At 35.4% G+C, this 17,252-nt stretch overlaps 1 protein-coding gene across 13 annotated transcripts in view; it reads right to left on the reverse strand.

Moving 5' to 3' along the window:
* Positions 1-1,544: 1,544 nt before the first annotated feature.
* The window catches only part of IL15 (interleukin 15), a 92,759-nt gene continuing 77,051 nt past the window's right edge, over positions 1,545-17,252 (reverse strand). For 10 of the 13 annotated variants that reach the window (XM_036996775.2, XM_036996774.2, XM_036996773.2 and 7 more), the window contains 3 exons: positions 14,497-14,541; positions 12,483-12,620; positions 9,652-10,071 (listed from right to left, as the gene is read on the reverse strand). In XM_036996775.2, coding sequence (XP_036852670.1) covers positions 9,961-10,071; positions 12,483-12,620; positions 14,497-14,541 — 294 coding nt within the window. In that variant the 3' untranslated portion in view covers positions 9,652-9,960. The other 3 variants (XR_012131559.1, XR_012131556.1, XM_036996782.2) reach the window with 3 other exon arrangements.

The following is a 17,252-nucleotide window of genomic DNA, read 5'->3' on the forward strand; positions in this document are numbered from 1 at the left end:
ATGGAATATTATTTAGCCATAAGAAGAAAACAAATCCTGCCATTTGCAACAATGTGAATTGAGCTAGTTGGTATTATGCTCAGTGAAATAAGCCAGGCGGAGAAAGACAAATATCAAATGATTTCACTCATCTGTGGAGTATAAGAACAAGGAAAAAACTGAAGGAATAAAACAGCAGCAGTCTCACAGAACCCAAGAATGGACTAACAGTTACCAAAGGGAAAGGGACTGGGGAGGACGGGTGGGTAGGGAGGGATTAGGGGTTGGAAAAGAGAAAGGGAGCATTGTGATTAGCATGTATAATGAGGGGGGGGTCAAGGGGAGGGCTGTACAACAGAGAGAAGACCAGTAGTGACTCTATAGCATCTTACTATGCTGATGGACAGAGGCTGTAATGGGGTATGTGGGGGTGGACTTGGTGATGGGGGGTGTCTAGTAAACATAATGTTCCTCATGTTATTGTAGATTAATTATATAAAAAAACAGTAGCAGATTTACAGACATCAAGAAGGGACTAACAGTTATGAAAGGGGAGGGTTTGGGGAGTGCAGGTGGGGAGGGAGGGAGGAGATTGCGGGTATTATGATTAGTACACGTGGTATGTGGGGTCACAGGGAAGACAGTGTAGCACATAGAAGACAAGTAGTGACTCTGTGGCGTCTTACTCCTCTGATGGGCAGTGACTTCAATGTGTTGTGGGGGGGACTTGATAATATGTGTTAATGTAGTAACCACAATGTTTTTCATGTCAAACCTTTGTAAGAGTGTAAATCAATGATACTTTAATAAAATAAAAATAAACATAAAAAAATAAAAGGATTAAAAAAAGTAATAATAGAGATAAAAGTGCTTGGTGAACTTTAAGAAGTATAAAAGTATAAGAATATTATTACTATTTCCATCAGCCTGTTCTGTCCTTAGAGAGCAGGAGTAAGAGACACACTAGGGGCTTCCATCTTATTAAATCGATTCAGGAAACTGAACCTGGCTGATGACCAGGATGTTTAAAACCCTTGGAAAGACAGTACTTGTCATGTGACACCACCACTGCGGTGACATTCATGTCTCACCTTCAGGCTCCTAGCTGTCACTTCTTGAGAAATGTTGCTTTTTCGTATTCTGTTCTTAAAAACATCAGCGTTTATGTCTTCTAAGCTATTGTACAGCCTAACCTGATGAGTCTCTGATCATATGTAGTACAATCGTGCTGTGAAGCTTTCTCTCTCTCCAACCCAATCACACCTATCTCAAATCTTTTCATTTCCTGTTTTAAGTGTACTCTGTCATCCATTAGCAGACCACTGCCATTATATCCTGGTTCCTTCCTCTACCTCATTTTTCTTGATGAGAGTAACTGGCCTTCCTTGTATCAAATAGTTGTCATTAAAGTGATTTAGGACGTCCTTCTTTCAAGAAGCCTCTCCAATATGAGGATTTTGACCACGGAGTACCTCCTTCAGAAACCAACACTGGACTTACATATTAATCCTCATGACCTTGAACTCTCATGACATAGGTACCGAAAACAGGTTTGTTGTTTTTGACAGTGAATGAATAATTACGTGCTGAAGTTGAGCTCCATTAAGTGTAGCAAGGAATTCATTAAATGACTGAAATAATGAGGTCCGTGTAAGATGATGTTATTCAAAGTAATTTTATTATCCTGGGATTTAGTGGTAAAGATTTTGATTTCAACTACTCTCAACAGCAGAAACAACCCATGCCATATACATGCCATAATAAGGGTCATACATGCCATAATAAGGGTCTTTTTTTTTGTTGCTGTTGTTTTTTAGTATAAAGTAAAACCCTTAGCAGAGCCTGAGACTAGCCTATCCCTACCTTTCTAGCTCCTTTCAGTGCTTTCTCTGCCCCTGGCCACTCCAGGCCTTCCTTCCACTCTCTGCACATGGTGGTGTCATTCTTCTTGACTGAAGGACTGGGCATGCTGTTTCTCCACTTGATTCTTCCTACTCTTCTCCCCACCAAATAATTCTTTATAATTCAGAGCAGAGCTCAGCTATCACTGTCTCTCCATGATACCTTGGATGAATCAGCTCCTCTCTTTATATCTCACCTGGTGCCCTTCATAGAATGGATAACTGAGTAAGCACTTCAGTCATGAATATGATAATATGACTTTCCTGCTAAAAGGTAAATCCTGTGAGGGCTGAGACTATGGCTGCCTTACTCATAGTAGTAACTGCAGCATGTTTACACACAACAGGCATCCAAACAATAGGGTCACAAGGTGACTGAAGGGGAGAATCCCTTCATGGTGAGGATGCCGATGGGCTCCTGTGAGGTGAGGTGGCCCTGGGCTCTCTGATGATGATATTCTGGAAGTGTTAACACAGTTTGTAAAAACTAAATGTGCTATTTTCAACTCTGCTTCTGTGTTACAATTTCCTCTTTGGTTCTTCTAATAGTCAACTTATTTTGAAATCCAGGACTGACACAAGACTGTCAAAAGTTAAGAAATAACAGAAGTAAAACCAGTGATTCCTCAAAGTAGTAATTAATAAAAATTTATTGTGCATGCACTAAGAAGTTTGCAAACTGAGAGCCCTCAAATCAAAACATGGAATTTGGCTACCACTGAGCCTCATTGTTATAAAGCAGCTTGTAGGGTGGAAAGCAATGACTGTTCATTCTTCACAATGACTAGTTACAATATTAAAGATTTTTTCAAGGATAGGGAATTGGCCAGTGATTACCTCATATCAATCTTGGGAAACAGTTCAAGTTTTGCTTAGGATTTTCAGAACCATATACAACCAGTGGCTCTGATCAAGTTAGTCTTGCAAAATCAGCTAAATTAGTCTTTGTTTGAATGTCTATACTGGTTTTGTCTGCTCAGCGCTGGTCTCTGTTTTTTATTTTGACAACGTCACCTTTCTGCTCATTTTCTCAAGAGGCTGAGAGTATGACCCACCAATATAGTGTTATTCTCAGTTACCATCATGGATGTAGACAGTGCAAAGAATCACACATTTGTTGTTTCCAGTAGTAGGGTTGTGCTGGAAGGCCAGGTAGTCACCATTTTTATCTTTTATGTGTTCATTGCAATTTCATCCAGGTGTCTGATCCTGATGCATACCATTTGGTGAGTGGCTCACAGCAGGAATTTAAAACCCTTGAGAATATACAATGCATGTAAGAGGTTAATAGCATGACAATCAGAAGAATAATAGCCAAGGATTGAAAAGTTCTCCAGAAAAGAGATTCCCAGTAGCCAAGATTTAAACAATTAAAAAATCAAATGGGCTTCGATTTTTTTAAGTTATTTATGTAGACATAACATGATATATTAACAATCACATATCCTTATGATTACTTAGGACAGGACTAATGTGAATGTTTTATTTCAGGAGGCTGTATGGCAGGTGAGTTTTCACCTGAATTAGGTCTCTGTATGATGTGAGCAATCAGGTAATTTAATGAGAGGCATTTCCATGGAAACAAAAGTAAAACAAAGGTTAATAGTTTGAGCAAATTATACATTCAGTTTCTAAGTCTGGAGAGCAGCCTCATACTGTGAGGCTGAGACTAGAAATTTGAGAACATTTCTAGATGCCAGATTCCAAGCACCTTCAGAGGGGGTGAGAGTGGGCAGGTGAGATGGGATAGATTTCCCTGGTTTGTGGTGCGAATACCTCTGGTGAGTGACCACTTAGCAACAAACAAACATCATCCACACATAAGCTGTTACAGAGATTTCTCTGAAATTTCGATCAAGCTGGCCAGTTTTAGATTGCATGGATTCAGGAAAAGGGCATTTTTACTTTTACAGTGACTCCAAAAATTGGAAATTTTAATTAGTTTGGAGAGATCTAGCCAGATATTGGAGGAAACTAGAAGAATTCGGGATCTAGTGTAGTTTATAGGTAGAAAACAAAAGCCCAAAGACAACAACACCAGAATCTGACATCCACAAAGGTGTATTACTGAAACATAATTTTTCTCTCTAGAATCATCCCCATTCCTATCAAAGATAAACTCAGTAAGACTAATTCATTTGCAAACTAAGCCTAGTTTCAATAAATTTGGCTTGATTATTTACATAAGTGCATCAAGAAAAATGAGTGACTATAGAGGCTCCTTTAAATTTCCTTGTTGGAACTTTTTGTAAGGAATATCAGATTGAACTTTCAAAAGCCTCTCAAGGCTGGGAAGCCAAGCCACGGACTTGACCAATCATGTCCTCTTGTAAGAAGAGATTCTTGCTGAATTTCATCAAGTACTTACATTGTCATGAAAAATAAGAATATTTAATAAGAGTTTCTGAATTGTGGAAGGCTCAGGTAGGGAGAAAAAGAAAAACATTTTCAACTTTGTTGCAAAGGTATATTTTACCAAATTGCTGTAAGTTATAGATAGCTTTAAAGAGAGGAGAAAAAGGAGTCCTTTAAATTTGCATAACAAAACATTAAAGAACTAGCAATGATTTAAATGAAGTTATAAAATTATAATCATCTGCATCAGTTGATTCAGTCTCCTGTAATTAATTTTTGTCTTGCTTTATCTTGGTTTATCAGCTTTATGAATTAATCAAAATGTTTTCATGAAAAGTTTTAGAAAATCTTACCCAGTTCACTGTTATAATCTTATAATTACCTGAAACCTGAATTTTAGTTGTGTATGTGTCAGGGTCTTTCCCATGAATCTCTTTGAAGACATTGTACAATGCTTCTCATGTAATCTAACATATCAAATAAGTCTAATTAGTTTAATACTCCTACAAGGAGAGAAAACAAGTCTTTTGAGATGTTCCAAGGACCCTCTAGAAAATCCCAAAATTATTTCAAGTTTTAAAAAAAGAAGCTTTATTTAAAATTTAATTTCTGAGAAGTCTGTCAAAAATATTAAAAGGTTTAAAACACAAAAGGGTTAAAATTATGATCATAAGTCATTGTCAAACAATACTTACCCATTCATTCAATGAAAGTAACAATTGAAAGATTTCAAAAGCATATACAGAAGGTTATAGAACTGTAAAAACAAAACAAAGCAAAACAAAAACACTTAGACCTTTTAATAGAAAAGACTCTTTTTTTCTAAGTAATCAAAGACCTGATGAAGACAAAACACAGAATCTGTTCTCTAGGCAGATTACATTAAAGGCACAGAAAAATCTTTTCTTACAGTTTTTTTTAAGAGTAGACCAATAATCTTTCTTTAAAAATGTGATTTTAACAGAGAGAGAACAAAATTCTAATTTTGTACTAGTAGCTTTTGATATTAAATATTTTTAAGTAAATAAATCTATTCCAATCTAAGTCAGCTTGAACACACATAAAATTTCTTTCTCAAGAATCTTTGTCTATAAATCTTCTTCAGCTTTCTGTATCTAATTTGACTTTATCTTATCTTGTTCCTTTCTTATTCTGGAACAATCGTGTTACTTTAGCACAAAATTACTTTTTTTCCCTTACAAAAACAAAACAAAAAAACATGTCCTTCACATTTTTCCTTATCTGAAAAACACACTCCTTTTTATTTGCCTACCATATCAAATAAATACTCATTTTTTTCCACCCTTAGTATTTCTAGTGGTTTATTTTTACATATTGATTATAAATTTGAACTATTTGTAATCTGTGCTTTTCAGTGGAAACTAGGAGGCAGGCAAATGTGAACTGCTTATCATCTTTAGCATCCTGTAGTAGATTAGGAAATTTAGAAATACACTTCACAGTTGCTAGAATATTCTTTCTCACAGTAAAATTTTCACTGTGAACACAAAACATGTTTATTTATAGACACAAATATCTTTTGTCTCTCTGGAAAAAAATTTAAAAGCCCAAAGTAGATAAAACTCAAACTCATGTTTAATTTTTGTTATTGGGAAATTATTTAGATAGTCAATGAATATCTATTTTTTAGTTTAACTTAGTATAAACTTTTAACTTAATATTTATTTACATTACTTGTTTTTAACAATTATGCTTGGATTAGACCTCAAATAGCTAACCATATTAAGTTTTTCTATTGTTAACAAATTTCTAAGGCATGCCTGCATTTATTAAACTAGATTTTATTTATTTAAGATTATACCAGATCATGTGAACTTGAAAACATTTTTTTTCTGAGAGTATAGTTGATTTATATAAATGTTTAACTTTCTTTAAGCCAATTAAATAGAGCTTTTTAAAAGTTAACTCTGGTAATGCCACCCAGAGATAGAAATATAGCACACATAGACATACATAAATGTACTGATAGACAGACATCTTATAGCTTTTGTTTTGAAAATTTTAGCCATATCTGTGGTATAAACCTCTAAAGAACAGTTGTATCACCCTTGTGTTTCTGGCAGATAAACTAAGTGTACCTGCTCAGACGGTCAAGGCTTTTTTTTAAAGATATTTTATTTGCATGTTGTAAGGATCTTTTTAGAACTGTTTTTGGAGTCATTTTATCTTTCAAAGGCTTCTGAATATCAGTTAGAAAATGCTTTCCATTGTCTCTCAGAGGTTTGGAATCCAAATTTACATAAGCCAATGGTTACCCAAAATGGCCATTACAATTTCAAAAGTTCATCCATTTTTCCAAAAGACATGAAAACCTGATTCATAGACCAAGTGGAACCCATTTTTACCTTTGGATTCTGCAAGACATTTTAACTATGAGAGGCACTATTTTCCAATAGTTGTTCCAAAATGTAGGGAATCATGCATTTTCCCCACTATAGAATGGAATATGGTGACTTACCAAGAAGTTGAAAGGAAGTGTGCACAATAAAGTAGGAGAGCTCAGAATGCAGAGTGGAGCCCACATCCCAGAGACTTACCCTCAGTTCCAGGGTCAGCAAGAAAGCAGTGAGCTCCACGGGCTCTGTGGGTACGAGCACGTATTTGTTCACCATACTTGGGAGTCTTTGGAAGTCTTCTTTGGATCCCACTTCTGATACCAGAGAATGTCATAAGTTCAGAAATAACAGAAGTAAAATGAGTGAATCACTAAAGTAGTAATTAGTAAAAGTTTATTGTGCACACATCAAACACCAAAACGAGTTTGCGACAGAGTGCACTTAACCCAAAATACGGAATGAGGTTCAGGGGTACCTTTTTATAAAGCAGATTGTATACTCAAAAAGCAGTGACTATTTATTCTTCACAGTGGTTATAATAGAATTTTCTTAAATAATAGGGAATAAGTCAGTGGTTACCTCTTATCAACCTTGGAAAACTGTTTTATTTATGATTTTCAGAAGCATAAGCAAGAAATGACTCATGTCAAGTTAGTCGTGCAAAATAAGCCAAATCAAGCTTTGTATGACTAAACTAGTTTTGTCTGCTCAGGGAGTTTTCAAGGCTGGTTTCTGTTTTTGATTTTAATAAGGGCAAAATTATAATTCTTTATTAATGATTCCTTAATTTTTCTTTTATGTTGATTATATCAGATAGATTATACAATTAGGGGACTTTTCAATGAAGCTAAAGTTTACTTTGCATAATAAATTCCTTAGTGAAGATGAAATTCAGTCATCAGACACATTCAGAAGCATTGAACTAAATCTCTATGGAAATGGGATTTCCTTGGGGCAAAATATTTATACATGACATGCATATGTTAACCATAACTCACACATGAATGCAGAGAGCTTATGCTAAGCCTGGTATAACACTGATGAAGGGAAAAAATGTGTTCTCTAGTATATCTGTGTGTGTGGGAGGAGAGTGATCAATTACATTACTTGATTTTCTTACTGTATATATCAGTTTGCCCATATGAGCCATTGAATTTGATGGACACTAAGAGTAACACATCAAAATGTATAAGCCCTTCACAGCAACAGCAAAACAAAATAATTTTATTGATTCTTTGTTGTAAGATAAAAAATGAGAGTATATAAAATTAGACTTGTCAATAGGTTTTAAAAATCTCTAGGCTCACCAATTATGTATTGGTTCTGTTTGCAGTTCCAGACCTTTTGCCTATTTGCTCTTTATACTTACTGCCAGGGAGAGTGTAGAAATAATATTTTCTAATATGTTTTTTTCTTTACCTACAATTAAGAAAAGGTAAGAATATAATCAATTTGACTTTGAACTGTAAACTTGATTTTTATTATGCTTGCTTTTACTATTTGAGGTTCTAACTCTATGGATTTGTGCTTTTTTTACTATGTGTAATATAAGGCAAATACTTTCAGCATTTAGAGCAATGTGAGACATCAACATAGCATCCAAGTCTAGGCAAATAACATTAGGCTGGTTAATTAAGGAGAACAGTTCAAGTAGGAAAAATTTTGAAACAGAAATGAAAGAGTTAAGAATACAAGTATGAAAATAAAATTCAGATTGTTGTACATAATTACTTTGCTTTTGTCTTAGCTAAGAGTGTTTTAAGAAGTAGCACATACATGTCTTGAATTTAGTAAGGTCAACTAAAATGATCCATATTAAGTATCTAATGTGGGAGCAATCTTAACTTTGAGCACTGGAAAATGCCGAAATTTAAACCTATTTGTGTGCCTATAGAACCAGAATGGATTCCTGGTCATTATAAAATATTATGGGTAATGTGACTCCATTATGATTTTTCTTCACCCAACCCAACAAACACTGGATGGAGCCTAACTTTTCTCTAAGGATTGGACTGGAAACTTATAGTTAAAAATGGACATTTTTCCTATTCCTCATCAACAGAACAGCTAGAACATTTTTTAAAATAAAAGATAGGCTTAAGAAATTCTATTCCAGATGAAATTAAAAAAAAAAATGGTCACAATGCCAATCTCTAAACTCTGAAGTGTGGCTGCTGAACACAGTTTGTCTGGCTTAAGAGCAGGACACATGCTGAGTCAGCACATAACTCTTTGAAAGTCAGACAGGATACACATTGCTCCAAAACTACCTTGAAAGAAATGTTTTAAGCATACACTGGCTAGAGCAATGGGGTACATGAACATGATGGGACATCAGGCAATAAAAGAATGTTTCAATATTGAACTGGTTTGTACTGTGAAATGGAGAGAAATGGAATTCTTAGGAGATAAATTCCTACCCTCTAGTGTTCAGTGAAGGCTGCCAGAAATGAAGTGAGTGAAATTAATTTATGATGAGACAAGAATATTCCATTTCAGTCATAGTTACATTAAAAAAGAGCTTGCAAATTTTAGACATTGTATTGCAAAAAATGCATAAACAATAATTTTATGTCAGGCAATATTGACTCTACCAAATCAGCAGGGCAAAAAAAAAAAAAAGGAAAATAAAGTATCTGTACTTGGTAAAGTGGAAATATAAACATTATGACAACCATCAGTTTTCTATACACAATTCTATCTATAAGTGAAGGTTTATTATTGCCACCCCCACCTAAGGTTTGCTGATGCATATTACATGCCAGGTACTTGCAATCTCTTTTTTTTTTTTCACAACAGGGCTTTATATATCAATAATTAAATTTGAGAGTACAGCAATGGTTCACAACTAGTTCCTCCTTTTTCATTGGTAGTCAATTCTTCCTCTGGGGGCTACACATAACAGAGAAGTAAATGAAGGCTGGTAAGAGTTCCACATTGGTTGGAGCATGTTGTTTACTGTAGCAGTGATGTCCAGCCCTGCTTGTTGTTAAATAATTTGACTCTCACCCTTGAACAGATGTTCCCTACTTTCTTACAAAAGGTAAATATCAGTGCAATTTCAAAGGATAAAATATGTTCACCATTTTATTCAAAATTTTATATTATGCTACAAATATGTACAATTTCAATAATAAATTAAAAATAAAGCATGAAAAAATAAGCATGAGGCCAGTTCATTGACACTGTGTTACTCAGTGCCATTTTTATGTCTTCATTTCTAACAGTTCATCTGATCTAGGATCCAGATCATCTTCTTGCTAGTAAAACTTTTTGGCAGCACATCTGACATGCAGAGTGTTTCCTTCCTTCTAAGCAGTGGGAAGATGTTTGTTAAAAATAGAAATGCTGAAGACAATCAGTTGCGATCAAGAAGGGTTGATGAACATTTGCACTATATGTACAAAACTCCGTAAAAATTCTTTAATATTTTTTTCCTCCAGTTCCTCACATTCTTTGCATCCTAATTCAGTTACATTCTGCCAGATAAAAAGAGAGGATCAATTAGATTAGAAAGTCTAATGTATTTCTTTCCTGGGAACATTACATCATTTGAACTATAAGGTGAGGTCTCAAGACATAAAAACTTTGGCAAATTACTATGCCATTAGGAAGAACTATGGGGAAAAAGAACTGAGGGATTTGATATGGGCTATCAAATGTCCTATAATAGATTAAGGATATTGAAAAAAATAGCCATGCCTATCAGACCATGGACTTCCTGATTAGAGCCTTTCAATAGTTTCCAGTCATCTACTCTAGCACAATGTCCCTGCCTCCAGTATCACCCTTAAGCTACTCCTTACCTATTTCTTTCACATTTCCCCATTACCTCAAAGGTTATGCCCTAGGAACTCTGAGGTCATGCCTTTACCCCCCATGCACACATCAGACTATTCCTCTCTGCTGATCCACACTTCCTGTTCTAGCTACTGCTACTCACAACTATTCAGACAAATACCACAAATTGATGTCACTTAAACATAGTTTCATGGATAACTAGAATATTCCAAACGTAGCAATCATAAATTAACTTTTTAGAGATGATCTGAACCATGAAAGCTGTACCAGCAGAAATCAAAATTATATTTTGCAAGCATTTGAAAGTCAGATCCACCAATTTTTATCAAGTACATACTCTATGCCAGGCACTGTCATATCTCATATAATGCTACCCTATTGGTTCTGAAAATCATCGTGTCAGATAGAATAGCAGAGATACTAAATGACTCATCTCAGTTGACATAATCAATAAAATTGACCCTGTCCAGGTCTTTTAACTATGCCTCCTGCCCTTCCTTCCATTGCATATGCCACACTGGATAGTGAGGACGGGGACTATGAACATGCACATTAGATTCACCATTGATGTTGTTATGACTTATCTGTTGCATGGTTCAGTCTTTCAACTGATAACATAAAGATAACATCACAAGGGTATTTTAAACATTAGTATATTCATTTCACAAATATATCAAGGGTCTAGTATATGCCAGGCATTATTCTGGGAATTGGGATATAGCACTGACAAAGCCAGAAGTGCCTGCCCCTTTGAGTGGGCATTCTAGCCGGGAAAAGCAGCTAATATCCATTAAACATGTGGTATGTCAGATAGAGGGACATGTAGAGAAGGGGACAGGGAGCACTGATGTGGGGATGGGACAGCAACTATGAAGAAGTGATATCATGAGAAGGTGACGTCTAAGCACAAACTGGACGCAGCCTGGCATTTGTGGGAAAAATCCAAGGTGTGCAGCCTCACAAGCCCAGGGTCTTTGCACTCTCAATTGCCTCTGCCTGCAGATACTTCCCCAGGTGTCCTTCAGGCTCATCCCCCCTGCTCACATCCTTGTCAAATGTCAGCTTAGTAAGTAAATCTCCAAAGAAGAAGCCCTGTCCCTTATCTGCCTTCTTTTCAGCCATTAGACCTTTACTATGTAACTGACTTATTCATTTGCTTATTGATTGGTTTATTTATGCTTCTTTCCTTCTTAAGATCTGGGATTATGTATATTTTTTCACTTCTTTTATCCTGAGGGCCTTCAACTGGGCCTAAAAAGATTTTGTTAAATTAACAAATAATTATTATACCTTCCTCATTTATAAAACATTGATCCACTTTGCTTTGGCAACTACTGTCTCACCACAAAAGCCATGATCCTCTGTGCTTCAGTGCCTTTGCACAGCTGCCCTCAAGCCTGCCACAGCAGTCCCTAGGGTTTGCTCTCCTGGAACCATACTGCTGATGTTGCCTGGATTGACCCAAATTATTAATAATCTTATTATGATCCCTTTGCTGCATTTATTCTTTCACAGATAGGAAGACAGACTCTGGGGTGAAACTGCTTGCATACGAATCCTGGCTCCCCATTGTACTAGCTGTGTGGATGGCAGGGAGACTTCAAACTCTCCATGCTCCAATTTCTTCAGTCTTAAAACAAAGGTATCTATCATAAAAAGTTACTGTGTAGATTCAATGAATAACCATTTAGCCCTTGAAGAACAGGTCTGGCACAGAGTAACAACCCAATAATGTGGGCTGCAGTTATTGATGCTAAACACTTACTTAGGTAATTAGATTAACATCTATCCACCATACCTGGTGGTAAGTAAACACCTCGAAGTCAGTGACCTGACTTTTCCTCCACTGCCACTCCAGCTCCGAGGCACAATACCTGGCATCATGCAGTAAACGTTGAATGAGTGTCAACAATGAATGGTTTAGGATTGTATGCACACTAGTAACGGTGCCTCTTCTGCATGTCACTCCTAGAATTAGCTCCCTCTCACGAGTGCCCTTTGAAGGGTCCGCTTGTCCATTATTACTAATGACTTCTCCCAATCAAGCAAAAATATCCAACATAGCTCTGTATGAGTATTGGTAACTCACCCCACTGGAAGATAAACTGTTGTTTGCTAGAATGATGAGGTTTTCAACTGTTTCATCAATGCCCGGATTTCTGGACTCACGCAAAATAACGTGTAACTCCAGGAGAAAGCACTTCATTGCTGTAACTTTGCAATTGGGCTAAAAATAGAGTTACAAAAAGCCATTTTGGAAAAAAATTGCTCTTATTCACTTTCATATAGATGTAATTTTCACTTTTTAGAAAGTCAATCCAAATATTTTATAAAAAAACACAATACCCCTGAAGAGTTTTACATAGGAAGTTGTTTGATTTTTTTTTTCTCTCTTTTGGCTTTGAAAATCAAAACCAAAACAGAGGACAAACAGTCAAGAATGATGGCAATATTGTACAGAAGAAAGAACACAAAATCAGAAAACATGGAAATTATAAGCCACTTAGATGATAATTACTCTCAAAACATTAATATAGATACTTAATGTGAGAATTTTTAGAATTATACTGTATTGTTAACATTTTAAACAGTGGTAGCTGCTAATCATACTATTTATGCAAGTTCCAAAGTTTGAGAGGCAGATGTGATTCCAAGAAATTTATTAGAAAAATCAAAGCAAGAGTATTATCTACTTACAGATTGGCTAAATCAAAAGATACCTTTCCGATACCACCCAAATACATTTCCCACAATAATTACTTGAACAAAAACTTAAACTTAAGAGAAGCAAAGCAGTTAATGAATATTGGGGATTTAACCATGACTTCTTTGGCTTTGTGTTCCCAATGCCTGGGACCCTGCAGGCACTGAACAAACGCTTCTGAACAGATGAATGAATGAAGGAACACACCCATGTGCCTGGCTCTGACAGTATTCCTTATCCCTCACTGCAGCTGCTTAGGATTGAAAGGGTAAATACTGTCACCATGTTGATAATAAAATAAATAATAAAACTGAGGTTCAGAAAAGTTTAGTGAATTCCAAGCTAACACATGACTAGGAAGAACATGAGTCAGGCTTTAAATCTCAATTTCCGTCTCAGTTTCTTTCTACAAACTATGAGTTGCAAGGTTATCTTCTTGCAAAAAAACAATCTCAGGACACTGAGTGTTGGTGGTAACTGACTGTTCCCTACTTTGAAACAATGCAAAGAAACAGGGGAAACACGCTGAAGCCCAGGCAGGGAAATGCCTTCCAAGGGCAGCAGCCCTAAGTGGCTGGCGGCTATCTGTCTTTTCTGGTTTCTGGCTATGGTTTCTTTTCAGTGCTTAGAAAGTCTTGGTGGGGGCAAAGCCTTCTATTTCATAGAAGTTCTAGGTGAGGAATAATGAAAGAACACTTACTGTTCTGAATGCACACAGCACAGAATTTGTTTTCCATGAGGTGAAGGAGTAGGGGATCTGTTTCCTGGTTTTTAGTGACCAATCCAGAGGGAAAGGACCAGCAGTGTGACTGAAATCACACGTGCCTTAGGAAATGTCGGTGTGTAATGAAACAAGGTCAAGATTATTCTTGAACTCTGACAGGTTTTTTGGGTTGTGTTTCTTTCTTTCCCACAGAGAGAGTAACCAACCAGGCAGAATCTTTTTCTGACAATTGTAGATATTTATGCAAAATGTAGAACATGAAGTTTTTAGGCAATTTGTAGAAAATATGATTAAAGATGGTGATACACCTCAGCACTGGAAACAAACGATATGCTGAATACTTTGAAATTGCATCAGTCAACATGATTCTTGCATTTAATTGCATGATGATACAATTGCATGCTCAAAATGTATAACGTATTTTGTTTGACATTGATGGAAAAGGCTTTTTTATATTTTGATATGGCACCTTTAAAAAATAGCATCCATATGTAGCTCTTTGTCCCCAAATCCTAGAACCACAATAATTAGTTATAAAATTCATTGATCTATGCTATAAGAACACACCAAAAGCTAGATTAAAACTATACATATTTCAATCAATTTATGAATATACACTTAACAGATTTTTGAAAACTCAAAAATATACAATTTTGAGAAAAAAACAATACTCACATGAGCATCACTTTCAGTATATAAAGTGGCATCAATATGCATAGACTGAAAGGGAACAAAATTAGATAAAATGAAAAACTATGCCTGCATTAGATATAATGAGAACAATATACTGAAAATATTAAGCTTTTAAAATTAATTCTTTATTTTGAGGTAATTTTAGATTCATATGCAATTGTAAGAGAAAATACAGAGAGATCCTGTGTACCCTTCACTATTTCCCCTATTGGTATATCCTGCATGAGGAGAGTACAACTTTACAACTAGGAAATTAACATCAATGCAACCTCCACCTTGTTCAGATGTCACTAGTTTTATATGCACTAATGAATGTGTGGTGTGTAGTTGTATGCAATTTTATCATATGTGTAAATTCATGTAACCACCACCACCACTATTAATATACAGAACAGGGCCATCATCAGAAGGATCCTCCTGCTAGTCTTGTATAGCCAAAACCACCTTCATCCCCACACATTCCTGCACCCCCATCCTTCTAATCTATGGCAACCAATTCTCCACTCTCTATTTCTATGATATAAATTCAAGAATGTTATATAAATAGAATCATACAGTATAAACTTTTGAGATTGGCTTTTTGAAAAAATTAATATACTTTTATTTTTTTAGATTTTATAAAACATGAGCAGAAAGTATAGAAAGTTCCCATATATCCCCTTACCTACCTCCATCCCCACCTTCCCCTCATTAATATCTTGCATTAGTGTGGTACATCTATTAAAATTGATGAATCAATATTGATGCATTTTTAAACTACAAATGCAGATTACATTAGAATTCACTCTTGGTGTTGTCTGTCCTGTGTGATTTAACAAATACATAATGACATGTATCCTCCATACAGTATCACACAAAATAGTACCACTGCCTTCAGAATCATCTGTGTTCCATCTATTTGTTTCTCTCTCTCTTCTAACCCCTGGCAGCTACTGATATTTTTACTGTATTCATAGTTTTACCTTTTCCAGAAGAAAGTTGGAGTCATATAATATATAACCTTTTTAGATTGGCTTCTTTCATTTTGTCATATGCTTTCAAGGTTCCTCTATGTCTTTTCATGGCTAGATAGCCCGTTTCTTTTCATTGCTGAGTATATATACCAATGTATGGACATACTCTGGTTTGTCTGTCTAGACTGGCTTCTTTCACACAGTATAATAATATTCTGGAGGTCTATTCAGTAATTTGTATCAGTAACTTGTATCAGTAATTTGTTCCTTAGTATTATTCAGTATTATTCCATGATATAAGGTACCACAAACTATTCACCTGTTGAAGGATGTTTGGTGGGGTTTTTTTTGCTATCATAAATAAAGCTTTATGAACATTCATGTGCATGTTTTTGTGTAGATGTAAGTTTTCATCTCCCATATAAATGATCAAGAGTGAAACTGTTGGATCATATGGCAAATGCATGTTTTGTTTTATAAGAAACAGCCAAACTATTTTAGAGTGTATCAGAAAAACATGAGTGATATACTTTCTCCACATCCTTGGCAGCATTTGGCACTATCACTCTATTTTATTTTAAATATTCTTATAGGTGCATAGTGATAGATATTGTGGTTTTAATTTGCACTCCCTAAGTAAAATATTACCATTTACTGGTACTGTCTCCCAAAAAAGACTTGGAGTGATTTGTAATTTCTTCCTTTCTAATGTATCTACTTTTTCTTTTCTTGCCCTGCCAATTTAGCTGAAGTTCCAACACTATGTTGAATAAGAGTGGTGAGAGAAGACATCCTTGCCTTGTTTCCTGTAAAAGCATTCAGTCTTTCCCCATTATGATGTTAGCTCTAGATTTTTGTATCTGTATCTTTGATGCTCTCTATCAAGTTGAGGAAGTTCCCCCTCTGTTCCTTGCTTACCGAGAAATTTTATCCTGCATAGGTATTGTGTTTTTAAATGCCTTTTCTGTATCAATTGGTATGATTATATGATTTTGTAATTTAGATGGTTGACATGGTGGGTTACACTGATTGACTTTAAAGTACTGAACCAGTCCTGTATAACTGGAATAAATCTCACTTGGTCATAATACATAATTCTTTTAATATACCATTTATTGAGAATTTTTACATCTGAGTTTATGAGTGGTATTTTTAGCTTTCTTTTTGATGCTCTCTTTGGTTTTATCCTCAAGGTAATACTTGCCTCCTAAAATTAGTTGGAAAGTGTTCCCTCTTCTAATTTTGGAAGAGATTGTGTAAAATTGTTTAGTTTTTCTCTAAATGTTTGGTAGAACCAGTGAAACCAGCTGTCCTGGAATTCTTTTCTGGGAGCTTATAAATGGTGAATTCAATGTCTTTAGCAGTTACGGGAGTTTTAGGATCATCTGTTTCATCTTTATTACATTTTGGTGGTTTGTGGTTTTTGAGAAATTTGTCTATTTTGTCTAAGTTGTTAAATTTATAAGAGTAAATTTGTTCTTAGTTTTTCTTCATTAGCTTTTTGATGGCTTCAGGTTTTGTGGTGATAGCCCTTGATTTCAGTCCTGATGTTGATGGTCTGTGTCATTTTCAATCTTTGTCAGTCTTACTAGAGGTTTATCATTTTATTGATTTTTTGCCCCAAATTGAGTTTTATGTTTCATTGATTTTCTCTATTTTTTTCCTGACTTCAGTTTCATTAATTACTGCTTTTAATATTTATTCCTTCCTTCCTTCTGTTTGTGATGGGTTTATTTTGCTCCTCTTTCTCCACCCTCTTAAGGCAGGAACTTAGATTGCTGATAT

The sequence above is a fragment of the Manis javanica genome, chromosome 5 (genome assembly GCF_040802235.1).
Source record: "Manis javanica isolate MJ-LG chromosome 5, MJ_LKY, whole genome shotgun sequence".
NCBI lineage: Eukaryota > Metazoa > Chordata > Mammalia > Pholidota > Manidae > Manis > Manis javanica.